The 15772-nt window shown below is 40.5% G+C and overlaps 1 protein-coding gene across 1 annotated transcript in view; it reads right to left on the bottom strand.

Moving 5' to 3' along the window:
• USP13 (ubiquitin specific peptidase 13) overlaps positions 1-15772 on the bottom strand; it is a 106631-nt gene that overhangs the window by 39349 nt on the left and 51510 nt on the right. The window contains exons 4-8 of the mRNA XM_070753674.1: positions 14117-14238; positions 12478-12620; positions 10943-11127; positions 4511-4605; positions 2683-2870 (exon numbers count right to left, since the gene is read on the bottom strand). Of these exons, the coding sequence (XP_070609775.1) occupies positions 2683-2870; positions 4511-4605; positions 10943-11127; positions 12478-12620; positions 14117-14238 (733 nt within the window). The remainder of the gene's footprint in view (positions 1-2682; positions 2871-4510; positions 4606-10942; positions 11128-12477; positions 12621-14116; positions 14239-15772) is intronic.

Raw genomic sequence — 15772 nt, 5'->3', positions numbered from 1 at the left:
ATCTGAAGTTTCCGAACACTTTTCAAAGGTAGCCCCATGTAGAGAGCATTATAGTAGTCGAGCCTCGAGGTGATGAGGGCATGAGTGACTGTGAGCAGTGACTCCCGGTCCAAATAGGGCCGCAACTGTTGCACCAGGCGAACCTGGGCAAACACCCCCCTCGTCACAGCTGAAAGATGTTTCTCTAATGTGAGCTGTGGATCGAGGAGGACGCCCAAGTTGCGGCCCTCTCTGAGAAGGTTAGTTTTTTGTTTTGTTTTTTTAATATATTTTTATTAATTTTGTAAATATGGTTACATAAAACAAACATAAAACAGTGTACAGTGCATGTGCCCATCACCTGACCGACAAAAAAAAAAACCCATCACCACCACCACCCATTGCGGGGGGTTCAAATATTTACTAGTTTATATATATATATATTTCCTTGGCTCTACTTTGCATTTGTTATTACTGAAAGAGTGATTGGAGTTTATTTTTCACATTTGCATCACAGATTCTACTCAGCATATAACCTTTCACCTTATTCCATCGTGCCATCAGCTTCTCCAGTTTGTTTTCATCAAAGTTGTTTAATCTTATTTCCATGATTTCAAAATGAATGTGATCCACCATGTACCAGTACCAGTTCTGTAATGTCCATTTTATAGACTCTTTCCAACCCAATACCACTACCGCTTGAGCACTTTCCAATGCTGCAGGTTTTTTTTCTTTAAAATCTCTTAGTTCTCTTTGTTTAATTAAAATCACTATTTCTTTTGTAATTGTCCAATTAATATTTAACATTTTATTTATTTCATTCTGCACTTCCTTCCAAAATTTCTGAATTTCTACACACTCCCAGAACATATGCATGAAAATTCCTTTCTTTTGGCAACCATGCCAACAATTACCTTTCTCTTTCCCTGGAAGTGTGCAAATTGTGCTGGTGTATAATACCATTTATGTAAGATTTTTCTTCTCATCTCTTTAACTCTTGTGTTTTTAATCTTATGTATATTTTCTACTATTTCTTTCATTTCACTTTCATCTATTTGTAAATCATTTTGCCAGCATCTTGTCAAACCTTTTATTACTTCCTGTTATGCTTGCAATAACATTCTATATATATTGCTAGTTTGAGCTTTTGCATTATTAATCTTTTCTTTTATTATTTTCTCTAAACAATTTTCTTCTCTCAAGAAATTTTATTTATTTATTTATTTATTTCGATTTGTATGCCGCCCCTCTCCGCAGACTCGGGGCGGCTCACAACAAAGTGAAAAACAATTTATAACAAATCTAAATTTCTACTAAAAACATTTTAAAAACCCCATTTTCTAAACACTTCTTTATTCTCACTTTTATTTAAATATTTACTTATTGCATTAATCTGCAGCCATTTCTGTTGACCCAGCCACCATTCCAGCCAAGTTCTACTAACTCTCCCGTCCTTCTCATATAACTGTTCAATTCTCATTATCCCTTTACTATTTAACTCTTTTATAATTCTGCTTAAGTTAACGTCATTACCTGTATTCAATACATGTAACGTTGATAATTTTGAGTTTCTAATTCCCCATTTCCCCTGCCATTTAAACCATATTTCTAAACCTGCTTTCAGAGGGTCGGTTAAATTATTAATTTCTATTTTACTCCATTTTTTAAATAATAACTCCTTATTATTTATATTATTAATTTCCTTTTCCAATTTCACCCACTTCTTTCCCCCCCATAACTGTAGTTCAATTAATCTTTCTATTTGAAATGCTTCTCTATATAATTCTAAGCTCGGGCTTCCCCACCCCCCACCCCTCTTTCTCGTGGGCAAACAGCCATTTTTTCCTTATTCTAGGCCTTTTGTTTCCTTCAATCCAAAAATTTAGTTTACTATCCCATTCTCTCAATTTTGCACCAGGAAAGGTACCTGGTAAAACCTGAAATAAATACATCATTTTTTGTATAATCATCATTTTAAGGGCTCTAATCTTAGCAATTCTTCTCAACCTTTTTTTCTTCCAGTTTTTTATCTGCTTTTGAAGTCTCTTCCATATTGAATTATAATTAACCGTCGCAATTTTGTTAGGATTCTTTAACAACCAAACTCCTAAGTATTTCATTTTTTTACATCCTAGTTTCAATCCTGACACTTTTTGTATCTCAATTTGCTCTTTAGGGCCTGTATTTAAACAAATTATCTCTGATTTCTCTATATTAACTGTAAGACCCGACTGGTCTTTAAATTCCTGGAGTATGATCTTTATTCTTTTCATCATTTCAATTGGGGTTTAGTCCAATACTATAGCATCATCTGCAAAAAGGTTTAATTTTAATTCAAGTTTTCCTATTTGGTAACCTCTCCACTCCTTGTCATTTCTAATTTTATTTGCTAAGACCTCAATTGCCAATGCAAATAACAGGGGGTTAGTGATTCCCCCCCCCCCCCCAGGGTAATGGACGGACAGATGGAATTGTCCTTGGGAGGCAAAACCCACAGCCACTCCATCTTATCAAGGTTGAGTTTGAGTCTGTTGACACCCATCCAGACCCCAACAGCCTCCAGGCACCGGCACATCACTTCCACTGCATATAGGAGAAATGAATCTCTTTTCACCTACATGCAATGGGACAGATTATGAATATATCTGCTTGTTTCTAATCTGTAAAAATTGAGTTTTTATGAAATGCCTAGAAATGACTTACGCCCTCTGAAATTCAGGAATACTGAAAATGGCTTGCAATACACTGTTGATGTAGCAGCTGTTCCCCAGGTTTTTCATGCCAGTATATCCAGGTCCATACATTGGTTTCAGCTTCATGCCTGCTTCTTGGATGACTTCCCATTCAGAGACTCGGAATTTTATTTCATTATCTCTTAGGCCATTCTCTGTCTGAAAAAGAAAAAGGCTTGTTACCAACTTGCAAAGCTAGGATGTTTAAAAGAAAAATCACACACTTGTTTAACTATGAACAACTATTCAACCCAGTGGTGAAGTCCAATTTTTTTGAAACTACTGGTTCTGTGGGCATGGGTTGGTGGGCATAGCAAGGGAATGATACTGCAAAAATCTCCATTCCTTCCTCACTCCTTGGGGAAGGATACTGCAAAAACTCCATTCCCTCTCCACTCCTGGGGGAAAGATATTGCAAAATCTCAATTCCCTCCCCACCCAAGGGGGAAGGATACTGCAAAATCTCCATTCCCTCCCCACTCCAAGGGAAGGATACTGCAAAATCTCCATTCCCTGCCCACTCCTGGGGGAAGGATACTGCAAAATCTCCATTCCCTGCCCACTCCTGGGAGAAGGATACTGCAAAATCTCCATTCCCTCTCCACTCCTGGGGGAAGGATACTGCAAAATCTCCATTCCCTCCCCACTCCTGGGGGAAGGATACTGCAAAATCTCCATTCCCTGCCCAATCCTGGGGGGAGGATACTGCAAAATCTCCATTCCCTCCCCACTCCTGGGGGAAGGATACTGCAAAATCTCCATTCCCTGCCCAATCCTGGGGGGAGGATACTGCAAAATCTCCATTCCCTCCCCACTCCTGGGGGAAGGATATTGCAAAATCTCCATTCCCACCCTACTGCTGGGAGATGGATACTGCATAATCTCCATTCTCTCTCCAATCCAGGGGAAGGATACTGCAAAATCTCCATTCCCACCCCATTCTTGGCCCAGCCAGAGGTGGTATTTGCCAGTTCTCTGAACTACTCAAAATCTCTGCTACTGGTTCTCCAAAATTTGTCAGGACCTGCTGGATTTCACCCCTGATTCATCCCAAAAGGAAACAAACTCTCAGCATAAAACTACTTTATTTTACAATTGCTGAGATATGTGACTATGTCTCCACCTGCTGAGTTATCCAAGTAATTGAAATCAATACATGTATCCCACAGTTAGGTCGCATTTTCAGTCAATCATCCAGCATTTTATTTATGTAATTTTAGGCTTTGCAAAGCTTTGAACTTTTTAAGATGGCAAGCGGCCCAGGATTACCTTGTGGCGAGACGGGCAGCCAATAAATGTTATAAATAAATACATTTTATAGCTTTGTACATAAAATTTTCCTTACATCCACAAAAATGTTCAAGTACAGGTAGTCCTCAATTTACAACTGTTTCTTATTTAGACTAATAGCATTTATTTTTCTTTTAAAATTTTTATCAGATATATTTCATTAGAAAAGCCTAAAGTGAAAAATTGTAGAAAAAGGAAGAGAAACAAAAGAAGCCATTATGGCACAGGGGTTAGAATGCAGCATTGCAAGCTAACTCTGCCCAATGCCAGGAGTTCGATCCTGACCAACTCAAGGTTGACTCAGCCCTCCATCCTTCTGAGATTGGTCAAATGAGGGTCCAGCTTGTTGCGGGCAATATATTGACTCTGTAAACCCCTTAGAGAGTGCTGTCATGCACTGTGAAGTGGTATATAAGTTGAAGTACTATTGTTGTTATTTATTTGTTTTCCTGAGTTATTTATGATATTTGTGTGTCATTATAACCGGGCACAAAGGACAAGTCACTTACCACATGCATTTGGAGCATGTCAATTCCAAAATGAGCTAAATGTTTGGCAATATGAGGATCTAAAACAGCCTCCTCTTCCTCAAAGGAATAAACGTCTGCAAAAGTAAGAACAAAGGGATTAATTCACCAAATGTAACCTATGAATAGCATTTGATATTCCATGCTCTACAGCAGTGTTTCCCAACCTTGGCAACTTGAAGATATTTGGACTTCAACTCCCAGAATTCCCCAGCCAGCATTGCTGGCTGGGGAATTCTGGGAGTTGAAGTCCAAATATCTTCAAGTTGCCAAAGTTGGGAAGCACCTCTCTACAGATCAAGGAGATACAATATGCAGGTAACAAAAAATTCCTAGCAGAAATTCTCCACTTACTATGGAAGGAGGAGCAACAAGATTCTAAGTCAACTTTCAACAAATTGTAATGAGCCGAGGTGGCACAGTGGTTAGAGTACAGTACTGCAGGCTAAGCCGGCTGACTGCCGACTGGCTGCAATTTGGCAGTTCGACTCTCACCAGGCTCAATGTTGACTCAGCCTTCCATCCTTCTGAGGTGGGTAAAATAAAGATTGTTGGGGTCAAGATGCTGACCCTGTAAACCGCTTAGAGAGGGCTGTAAAGCAGTGTGAAGTGGTGTTTATGTTTAAGTCCTGTTGCTGCTGCTATAAACAGTGTGCAACAGTGGTTAAACTACGGGATAAGGACCGGGCCAACTCAAGGTCAAGCACACATTTCTTCATCAAAGTTCATGGGTTAACTTTGAACCAGTGGCTATACTCAACTTACCCAAAGAGATTTGACATTGAGGAAGAAATCAGGGGAATCTATTACAGATAGTCCTTGACTTAAGAACACTCAATTGAGCCCAAAATTTCCCTATTGCTAAGCAAGACAGTTGTTATCTCAGGGACCGCCTTCTGCTGCACCCAGTGACCAGTTAGGTCCCACAGAGTGGGTCTTCTCCGGGTCCCATCAACTAAACAATGCCGCTTGGCGGGGGACCCAGGGGAAGAGCCTTCTCTGTGGCGGCCCTGGCCCTCTGGAACCAACTCCCCCCCAGAGATTAGAATTGCCCCCACCCTCCTTGCCTTTCGTAAGCTTCTTAAAACCCACCTCTGCTGCCAGGCATGGGGGAATTGAGATACTCTTTCTCCCTAGGCCTTTACAATTTTATGCATGGTATGTCTGTATGTATGTTTGGTTTTTTTATTATAATGGGATTTAATTGTTTTTAGTATTGGATTATTGTTATACGCTGTCTTAGTAAGTAAGTAAGTAAGTAAGTAAGTAAGTAAGTAAGTAAGTAAGTAAGTAAGTAAGTAAGTAAGTAAGTAAATTACAACAGCAGAAGTTAAATTAGTAAAACATTTAAGTGAATCTGGCTTCCCCATTGACTTTGCTTCTCAGAAGGTTGCAAAAGGTGATCAGATACTCCAAGACATTGGGAGAGTCATAAATGTGAATCAGTGTTTTGCTCATGTGGCCATGGGGATGCTGCAAACCATCATGAGTTACTTTTTTTGTTACTTCAAACAGTCACTAAATGAATAGTTGTAAGTCCAGGACTCCCTGTATCAGTGTTCCCTCTAATTTTTTTTTGGGGTGGGCGGAAAAGTATAGTGTCTGAGCGGCAGTCCCTTCGGGACTGGGCAGCACAGAAATAATAAAATAAATAAATAAATAAATACTGTGTGTCTATAACAGTGAGCTCATAATAGGGCAACTCTATCAATATCAAAATGCCACTTAAATAGTTGAGCTAGTTTCAAACTAGATTTTGATTTTCTTTCTCTCTTCCTTACTCCCATTCTTTTTCTTTCTCTTTTCCTTCCTCTCTTTTTTCTATCTGTTTCTCTTCCTATCTTCCTCTCTCTCTCCTTCCCTCTCACTCTTTCCCTCTCGGCTTCTGGGCAGGTTTGGAAAACTCTGAGTTGATGATGATTTTTAAGTGAGCGATTGCTCACTGCTCAGCTTAGAGGGAACTATGCCCTGTATACTATATTGAGTTCCAAGAGGAAGGGGGAGATACAAATCTCATTAGATAAATAATCACACATTTCATTTGTGTATTCATTCATTCAGGCCAGAGACAAGGAGTTATTGTAATTCAACCCGGAGGTGGGTTCCTACAGGTTCTAACCTGTTCTTTAGAACCAGTATCAACTCAGCAATGACATCACAGAACTGAGTTTCTGTCAGTGTCTCTGTGGGCGCCGCCATCTTGGATTTTTTGACTGATTCGTCGCATGCACAACGCAACCCTGAGCAAACCAGCAGCAAAAGGATCCAGAATCCACCCCTGATTTAACCCATCTTGAAAGACCAGGGGTGACATGATAGAAGTTCCAATGCTTGAGGGGCTGCCACAGAAGGTCAGAAGGCCAGGCAAGGAATAACGGATGGAAGCTGACCAAAGAGAGATTCAACCTGGAAATAAGGAGGAACTTTCTGACAGTGAGAGTGATCAACCAGTAGAACAGAAGTTGCCTGCGAAAGTTGTGAGAGCTCCAACACCAGTGATGGGTTCCTACAGGTACAGTCAGGTAGACAGAACCGGTAGAAAAATTTTGAATTTTTTTCTTTTTTTCCCTTCTGGGCTCTAGGTATGTTTTTTCCTATCGCAGTAAATGATGTTGAATGTGTATAATTTTAGAAGAGCTGTGCGTGTGTGTGGGTGTGTACATACACATACAGTTTATATAGTAGATAATGTATATTTTTATATGTCTGTATGTAATATCCACAGCTCACATTAGAAAAACAGCTCACATTAGAAAAACACCTTTCAGCTGTGGCGAGGGGGGCGTTTGCCCAGGTTCGCCTGGTGCGCCAGTTGCGGCCCTATCTGGACCGGGAGTCATTGCTCACAGTCACTCATGCCCTCATCACCTCGAGGCTCGACTACTGTAACGCTCTCTACATGGGGCTACCTTTGAAAAGTGTTCGGAAACTTCAGATTGTGCAGAATGCAGCTGCGAGAGCTATCATGGGATTTCCTAAATACGCCCATATCACTCCAACACTCCGCAGTCTGCATTGGCTGCCGATCAGTTTCCGGTCACAATTCAAAGTGTTGGTTATGACCTATAAAGCCCTTCATGGCACCGGACCAGAATATCTTCGGGACCGCCTCCTGCCGCACGAATCCCAGCGACCGGTTAGGTCCCACAGAGTTGGCCTTCTCCGGGTCCCGTCGACTAAACAATGTCGTCTGGCAGGACCCAGGGGAAGAGCCTTCTCTGTGGGGGCCCCGACCCTCTGGAACCAGCTCCCCCCTGAGATTAGGATTGCCCCCACCCTCCCTGCCTTTCGTAAACTCCTTAAGACCCACCTTTGCCATCAGGCATGGGGGAACTAAAACACCTCCCCCTTGCCCATGTTGTTTTGTTGATTGATTGACTGTGTGCCTGTTTTTTATATATACTGTTTTTATGAGATTATTAATTTAAATTGTAACTGGATGGGTGGGCATTGGATTTGGTATTGTGTACTGTACTGTTTTTTATTATTGTTGTGAGCCGCCCCGAGTTTGCGGAGAGGGGCGGCATATAAATCCAATAAACCTAACCTAACCATAAACCTAATATGTATGTATACATATGGCATATATACATAGAATTAAATAGTATATTTTGGATGTTCAGTAATAGGAAATAGATAGGGAAATTGTATCTCTTTGAGGCGAGGAGAGGCCAGGCACCCTAACCCTAACCCAAACCCTTGATGTGAGTGATGTCAACTTGGCCACCTTTAAGCCAGTCACATGACTTTTAAGCCAGTCACATGACCTTTAAGGGGGGTGTCACCCTATTGTCAAGCCACACCCACCTGGTCATGTGGCAGGCAAGCTACATCCACAAAATAAGCCAACTTTTTGCAGCTCTTAACTGTCCAACACTTGAGACTTTCAAAGGGAGATTGGACTTCCATTTGTCCAAAATGGTGTAGGGACTCCTGCTTGGGTCCAGCAGGGGTTGGACTAGATGTCTATATTTACTCGTTTGAGCTTCTTCTCAACCCAGAGAGATTTCTTCCTAGCTCGGAACAGCTTTGCTCTGAAAAAAATAATGTCTCTGTGTCCATTATTCTATTCTATTCTATTTTATTTTATTCTATTCTATTCTCTATTCTATTCTATTCTCTATTCTATTCTCTTCTCTATTCTATTCTCTATTTTATTCTATTCTCTATTCTCTTCTCTCTTCTCTCTTCTCTCTTCTCTCTTCTCTCTTCTCTCTTCTCTCTTCTCTCTTCTCTCTTCTCTCTTCTCTCTTCTCTATTCTCTATTCTATTCCACTCCATTTTTCATAAAATCCAGCTTGGCATTGGCATTTTTTTTAAAAAAATCCTCTACTTATTCTTCTGCCAAGCATTTATCAAGCCCAGCATTCTCTCTCCCTGTGTCCACCAAGAATGATGCTGTTGGCATTTATAGATACACCACATGGCCTTTTGCTGGCATCCCAATTTAAGAATGCCTCTGTTTCTCACTGCGGGTTATTGTTCCCTTCTATAAATGTAAGTTCAGAGAGGCCTCATGCTTTTTCAGTAAAGTCATGATGCAGCATGACACCCAGTCAACTTTTCTGCGTCAGTGTGGCTCTAAATGAACCTTGCGTGGATATTTTTAAGCATAACCAATGGTTGGCTAGAGAGAAGCGATGAAGAATTACTCCCAGCAGAACAACACAGAACTAAAAACCGTAACAGAGCAACACTGCAAATTGTTTGTCTCTACTAAAGTCCCACTGAGGTCAGATTGTTGTCTTGGATTTCGTCTAACCCAATGTTTCTCAATCTTGACAAGTTTAAATATCTGGATTTCTATTATTAGAATTCATCAGGCAGCAAGCACAAGTCTGTTAAGATATTAATGAACTAGGAGAGCCAATGGTAACAAGGTCAGCCTGTGAATAGGCATAGCAACTAAGTAAGTTGAGTCTGTGCAGAGAATCGAAACTGAAGCTAGAAGGCTGGGCGTGGCACAGCCCACTCTGAACTCTTTCGCTCTCTCTCTGAACTAGAAGCTACTTGTATTTGGCTTGTAACTGCTACTATAATATAATCTCTCTCTCTCTCTCTCTCTCTCTCTCTCTCTCTCTCTCTCTCTCTCTCTCTCTGTGTGTGTGTGGGGGGGGGGGGGATGTATCTGTAAAATAAGGTTGAAATAGATCCATACTGGGCTCCCTTCCTTTTCACTTATCAGCAAAAATATGTAAATATATATATGTGAGATGATATGGCTAGCTGATGAGGCCAGAACAAGGCCAAAACAAGTCTATCCTAGTCTCCCTTAATTTTTAATTCAGCAAAAAATAAAACCCACATATGTATAGATTTTCATGGGTACAAGTATGTAGGTCTTGGCATATTCAGGTTTCTTCCTCTCTCTGAAACTTACACGGGAAGAAACCTGAATATGTCCAGACCTACATATATATATTGGTATCCTTCAGTCTCGAAAGACCATGGTATCATGCTCTGGATTCCCCAGAGCATGAAGCCTGGGTGGGTTATCCTACTTGTGTGTGTGTGTGTGTGTGTGTGTGTGTGTATGCATGTGTATATATGTATGTATGTATGTATGTATGCTTGTTCTTCTGTCAAATCACCCTGGTATACCTGGTATATGGGAGGAAGCATACTGCTTTCCTTTTTGCCTTTCAGCACCTCCAGGGCAGATACAACAAACTATTATATACATGTGTGACATATTTTGCTGATAAGTGAAAAGGAAGGGAGACTAATATACAGTAGCTCTATTTCCAGCTTATTATGTTCTCATTGGCTGGCTATACCCTTACTGGGATTTGAACCACTAGAAGAAAGACACAAAAAACTGGAGTGGCTTTGAAGGAGGTATTAGCAGGCCTAGCAGGTATTTATCTGGCTAACGCCCTTAGTCTGGTCAGCTTCGGCATATTATTTTATCCCCTGGTTAGGGCTGGAAAAAAACCTTCTTCGGAGAGAGTGACAATGAAAAAGCTTGCAAGGTAAGAGCTGGGAAAATCGTTAGCACCTCGTTAGGGCTGAAAAAAAAGCTTCAAAAAAGCTACTTTCGGAGTAGAAGACTCAGCCTCTGTTAGGGAGGAAAGAGGTGCGTCTTATACTCCAAAAAAACAGTACATATGTACTGCTCAAAAAAATAAAGGGAACACCCAAATAACACATCCTAGATCTGAATGAATGAAATATTCTTATTGAATACTTTGTTCTGTACAAAGTTGAATGTGTTGACAACATGTGAAATTGATTGTCAATCAATATTGCTTCCTAAGTGGACAGTTTGATTTCACAGAAGTTTGATTTACTTGGAGTTATATTGTGTTGTTTAAGTGTTCCCTTTATTTTTTGAGCAGTGTACAATGATAGTGAAGAACAAAGTACAGAGACCAAAAGGTCTGTTGATGACCATCAACACAAGCTTTCATTCACCTGCACCATCAGGAGTAATCGTTCCAAGCTTCACTGCTAAGGGATAACCCATTTCCTTGTAATGTTCAAGCACATGTCCATTTCCTCCACTGCCATCAAAGAACCATTTGCCGCAGAGTATTGATCCATCAGTGAGGTTTAGCCAAAGGTTCTCCCGTAAGTCACACTTGGAGCACTTCCAGCCGCTGAAAAACAAATTTGCAGAGTCAAACAGCCCGCAGGAAGCTGGTTCCAGCTTTAGAATTACCAGGGATTCAATTAGCAAAAGATCACCTCATTTTTTTCTATGATTCCAGAGACTCCACCCCACTGATTTTTCAAAACTGTAGTTCTCTAATAGAAGTTTCTTATATACCATATTTTTTGTAGTATGAGACGCGCATTTCAACCCCCCTAAAAGAGGCTGAAAATTTGGGTGTGTCTTGTATTCCAAATATAGGTTTTCTGAAGCTACTCCCCCCCAGTCCTAACTAGGTGCTAACGATTTTCCCAGCTTCCTAAATCTCGGAAAGGTTTTTTTCCCAGCCCTAAATCTTTGCAGGCTTGTTTTCATTCCTACTCCCTCTGAAAAAGTCTTTTTCAGCCCTAACCAGGGGATAAAATAATGTGCTGAAGCTAAACAGACTAAGGAGGCTAGCCAGATGAATACCTGGTAGGTAGATTTTTTTCCTCTATTTTCTTCCCCCAAAATAAGATACGTCTTATACTCCGGTGCGTATACCCCAAAAATATTCTGTATACAAATGCAAATACAATAAATACCATAAATAAATAAATAAGTCGAGGACTTGCTGTAACGAGTTGATTTAGGATTACTTCTTTTATGCTAAACCCAGATGTATTTATCTACTCAAGGAAACAGAAATATATTTTGCCCCTTAGCCAACAATGATCAGAGTCCCAAAATATAGAAACAAAATCATAATGAGAGTATCACTCCCCATCCTATCATCAATTGAGAAATTTCTATTCTAGCCCATTAGAATACCAGAAGAACATCTTCCTTTTCATTACTGCTAAAGAATCCGTGCCCCATTGGGTCATCATTTCAGAGATATTTCTTTTCTTAAATAGAGAAACATACATTTTCTTTTCTTCCTTTTCTTTCCCTTCCTTTCTTTCTCTTTCCTTTTCCTTCTCTTCTCTTCCTTTCCTTCCCTTTCCCCTTCCTCTATCACCCATCTCCTCCCACTTATGACCGTATGACTGTAACTTGTTGCTTGTATCCTGATGATTTATATTAATATTGATTGATTCCTCATTCCTTATTTGTACCCTATGATAATCATTAAGGGTTGTACCTCACGATTCTTGACAAATGTATCTTTTCTTTTATGTACACTGAGAGCATATGCACCAAAGACAAATTCCTTGTGTGTCCAATCTTGGCCAATAAAGAATTCTATTCTATTCTATTCTATTCTATTCCATTCCATTCCATTCCATTCCCCTTCCCTCCCTCCCTCCCTCCCTCCCTCCCTTCCTTCCTTCCTTCAATAATTTACTTTTTCGTATATAAAACACAACAGTCTCACCTGGGTGGAATTCTGACCCCATTGTCCATTTGCACCAGAGTGTTGGCATGTTTTGAGACTTGCAACTCTTCTTCCCATGAGTCTGGGTCTTGCTTTCTGTAGGGAGATTTTGAACTCAGGACTGCATCGCAAGCTATTGTCACCTGAAGTAGAGGAAAGATTCAGATGAACATCAACATTTTTCCACCGGTTCTGCATTCCTGACCAAAATGTTTCTACCAGTTCTGCGTATCTGACTGTACCTGTAGGAGCCCCATCACTGCTTCCCCTTAAAATTAAGACTTGCTCCATTCTTTCCGATAGAAACATAGAAACATAGAAGTCTGATGGCAGAAAAAGACCTCATGGTCCATCTAGTCTGCCCTTATACTATTTTCTGTATTTTATCTTAGGATGGATATATGTTTATCCCAGGCATGTTTAAATTCAGTTACTGTGGATTTATCCACCACGTCTGCTGGAAGTTTGTTCCAAGGATATACTACTCTTTCAGTAAAATAATATTTTCTCATGTTGCTTTTGATCTTTCCCCCAACTAACTTCAGATTGTGTCCCCTTGTTCTTGTGTTCACTTTCCTATTAAAAACACTTCCCTCCTGGACCTTATTTAACCCTTTAACATATTTAAATGTTTCGATCATGTCCCCACTTTTCCTTCTGTCCTCCAGACTATACAGATTAAGTTCATTAAGTCTTTCCTGATACGTTTTATGCTTAAGACCTTCCACCATTCTTGTAGCCCATCTTTGGACCCCTTCAATTTTGCCAATATCTTTTTGTAGGTGAGGTCTCCAGAACTGAACACAGTATTCCAAATCTCACCAGCACTCTATATAGCGGGATCATAATCTCCCTCTTTCTGCTTGTTATACTTCTAGCTATGCAGCCAAGCATCCTACTTGCTTTCCCTACTGCCTGACTGCACTGTTCACCCATTTTGACACTTTCTCAAAATGGGTGATTTTCTGGAAGCTACTAAAGAAAACTTTTCACACAGAATTGGATGGAATAGTTTGCTCTCACCATCTTAAATCTATTTTGCTTTAAATTACTTTCATTGATTCACTTGCCATTTGATTTCCATATGAAGTCTTTTATCTATTACTTATCATCACTATTTTTATGATTTATCCTGGTATTGTTACCACTGGGATTAGTTAATGTTTTAATTTTAATTATATTTATTATGGACATTGCTGATAATCATTTTAATCCACTCTAGTTTCTGTTAACAAAACGATATGCAGATAGAATAAACAGACATTAAACAAAAAACATTCCAGAATCTTGCCCTTTATTTATTTATTTATTATTTATTTATTTATTAGATTTGTATGCCGCCCCTCTCCGTAGACTCGGGGCGGCTCACAACATATAATAAAACAATTCACAACAAATCTAATAAATTTTTTAAAAAAATTAAAAACCCATTATTAAACCAGACATACACACAGACATACCATACATAAATTTTACGATCTTTGCATGGCAAGTATAATAATTTGTGTTGGCAGTAACAAGTCTATACAAGTTTTCCTGTACATTGAACAAGGCAACTGACTTCCTTAAATCCATAAAGCCAATATCAGTCTTTTTCTCTCTCTCTCTTTTTGGCTATCCCATTCTCTCATTCACTCACCAGTGCTGGCAGTTCTTCTATATTGGGTAAAGGAATTTCGTAGTGGTCTGGAAATATGACAAGCTTAGCTTCATCCTCATATTCATAATCCTCATTATTTAAATCGCTGTTAGATTCAAGATCTGTCAAGAGAGAGAAAAAGACAACTTTATTGGAGGGGGGGAAAACCCAATGCATTAACTAAATTAAGAGTGTTCACAGAGATGTATCTTTAGTCCTGTTGTAATTACACCTGAAATACTCATTTATGGACACAGAGGTGTAATCAGGAAACACACACCCTAAGTCAGTGATGGTGAATCTATGGCAGGGGTGCCACAGGTGGCACGCAAAGCCATATGTGCTGGCACACAAACTGTTGCCCTAGCTCAGCTCCAACATGCATGTGGGTGCCGGCCATTTGATTTTTGGCTCACACAGAGGCTCTGGGAGGTTGTTTGTGGCTTCTAGAGAGCCTCCAGGAGGTGAGGGTGGGCACTTTTATCCACCCCCAGCTCCAGGGAAGCCCTTTGGAGCTTGGGGAAGGCGAAACACTGGGCCCACCAGAAGTTGGGAAACAGGCTCTTTCTGGCCTCCAAAGGGCCTCCGGGGAGCAGGGGAAGTTTTTTTCACCATCCCCAGGCATTGAATTATGGGTGTGGGCACTCACGCATGCACGATATTGCGCGCACCCAAGGGAAAAAAGGTTCACCCTCACTGCCCTAAGTTATCTGCAGTAATTGCAAAACATGCCCAGATCCTTCCAAGCATCTCATCCAAGCTTTACCTGTGTTTAGCTCTGGCCTAACAGCATCAGTAACAGGTTGCTACCGGTATGGTAAAGGACGTGATCACTGCGCTGCACGCACAGCTTTAGTTAACGTTCATGTCCCAGAGTGATTTTATTATTATTTATTATTATTATTATTTATTATATTTGTATGCCGCCCCTCTCCGCAGACTCGGGGCGGCTCACAACAGGGATAAAAAAAATACATAATGACAAATCTAATAATTAGAATCTAAAATAACAATTATACATATAAAAATCTAAAAAGAAACGCCAGTATATAAAACATACATAGTCATATTATGCACAGAGACTACATAGGCAAGGGGAAAGTGCCTCAGTTCCCCCAAGCTTGACGACAGAGATGGGTTTTGAGGAGTTTTCAAAAGGCAAGGAGGGTGGGGGCAGTTCTAATCTCCGGGGGGAACTGATTCCAGAGGGTCGGAGCTGCCACAGAGAAGGTTCTTCCGCTGGGTCCCGCCAGACGGCATTGTTTAGTCGACGGGACCCAGAGAAGACCAACTCTGTGGGACCTAACCGGTCGCTGCGCACCCAGCTTCACTTCTCCTGCGTGCACGCATGCATTCCCATTGACATCATGCTTCTGTGCATACACAGGAAGCAAAATCTTGCAAGGGAATGCACACGTGTATGAGATTTCGGTGGGGTTTTTTTGCTTCTGTGCAAGCAAAAAAGTTGCTTCACAAAAGCAAAAAAAATTGTCATAATCCCGCATGCACACATGCACAGAAACAAAATCTCGCTGGGGAGCACATGCGTACACACCAGAGAAGTGAGGCTACGTGCACAGCACACCAGTAGTAGCGAGAATGGAAATCCACCCCTGATTACAATGTACTAGTTGAAGTTGAATCAGAGGGTTAAAT

Source organism: Erythrolamprus reginae, chromosome 5 (assembly GCF_031021105.1).
Source record: "Erythrolamprus reginae isolate rEryReg1 chromosome 5, rEryReg1.hap1, whole genome shotgun sequence".
Taxonomy (NCBI): Eukaryota; Metazoa; Chordata; class Lepidosauria; order Squamata; family Dipsadidae; genus Erythrolamprus; species Erythrolamprus reginae.
The sequence above is the reverse complement of the archived record's forward strand: the minus strand, read 5'-3'. Positions and strand labels throughout refer to the sequence as shown.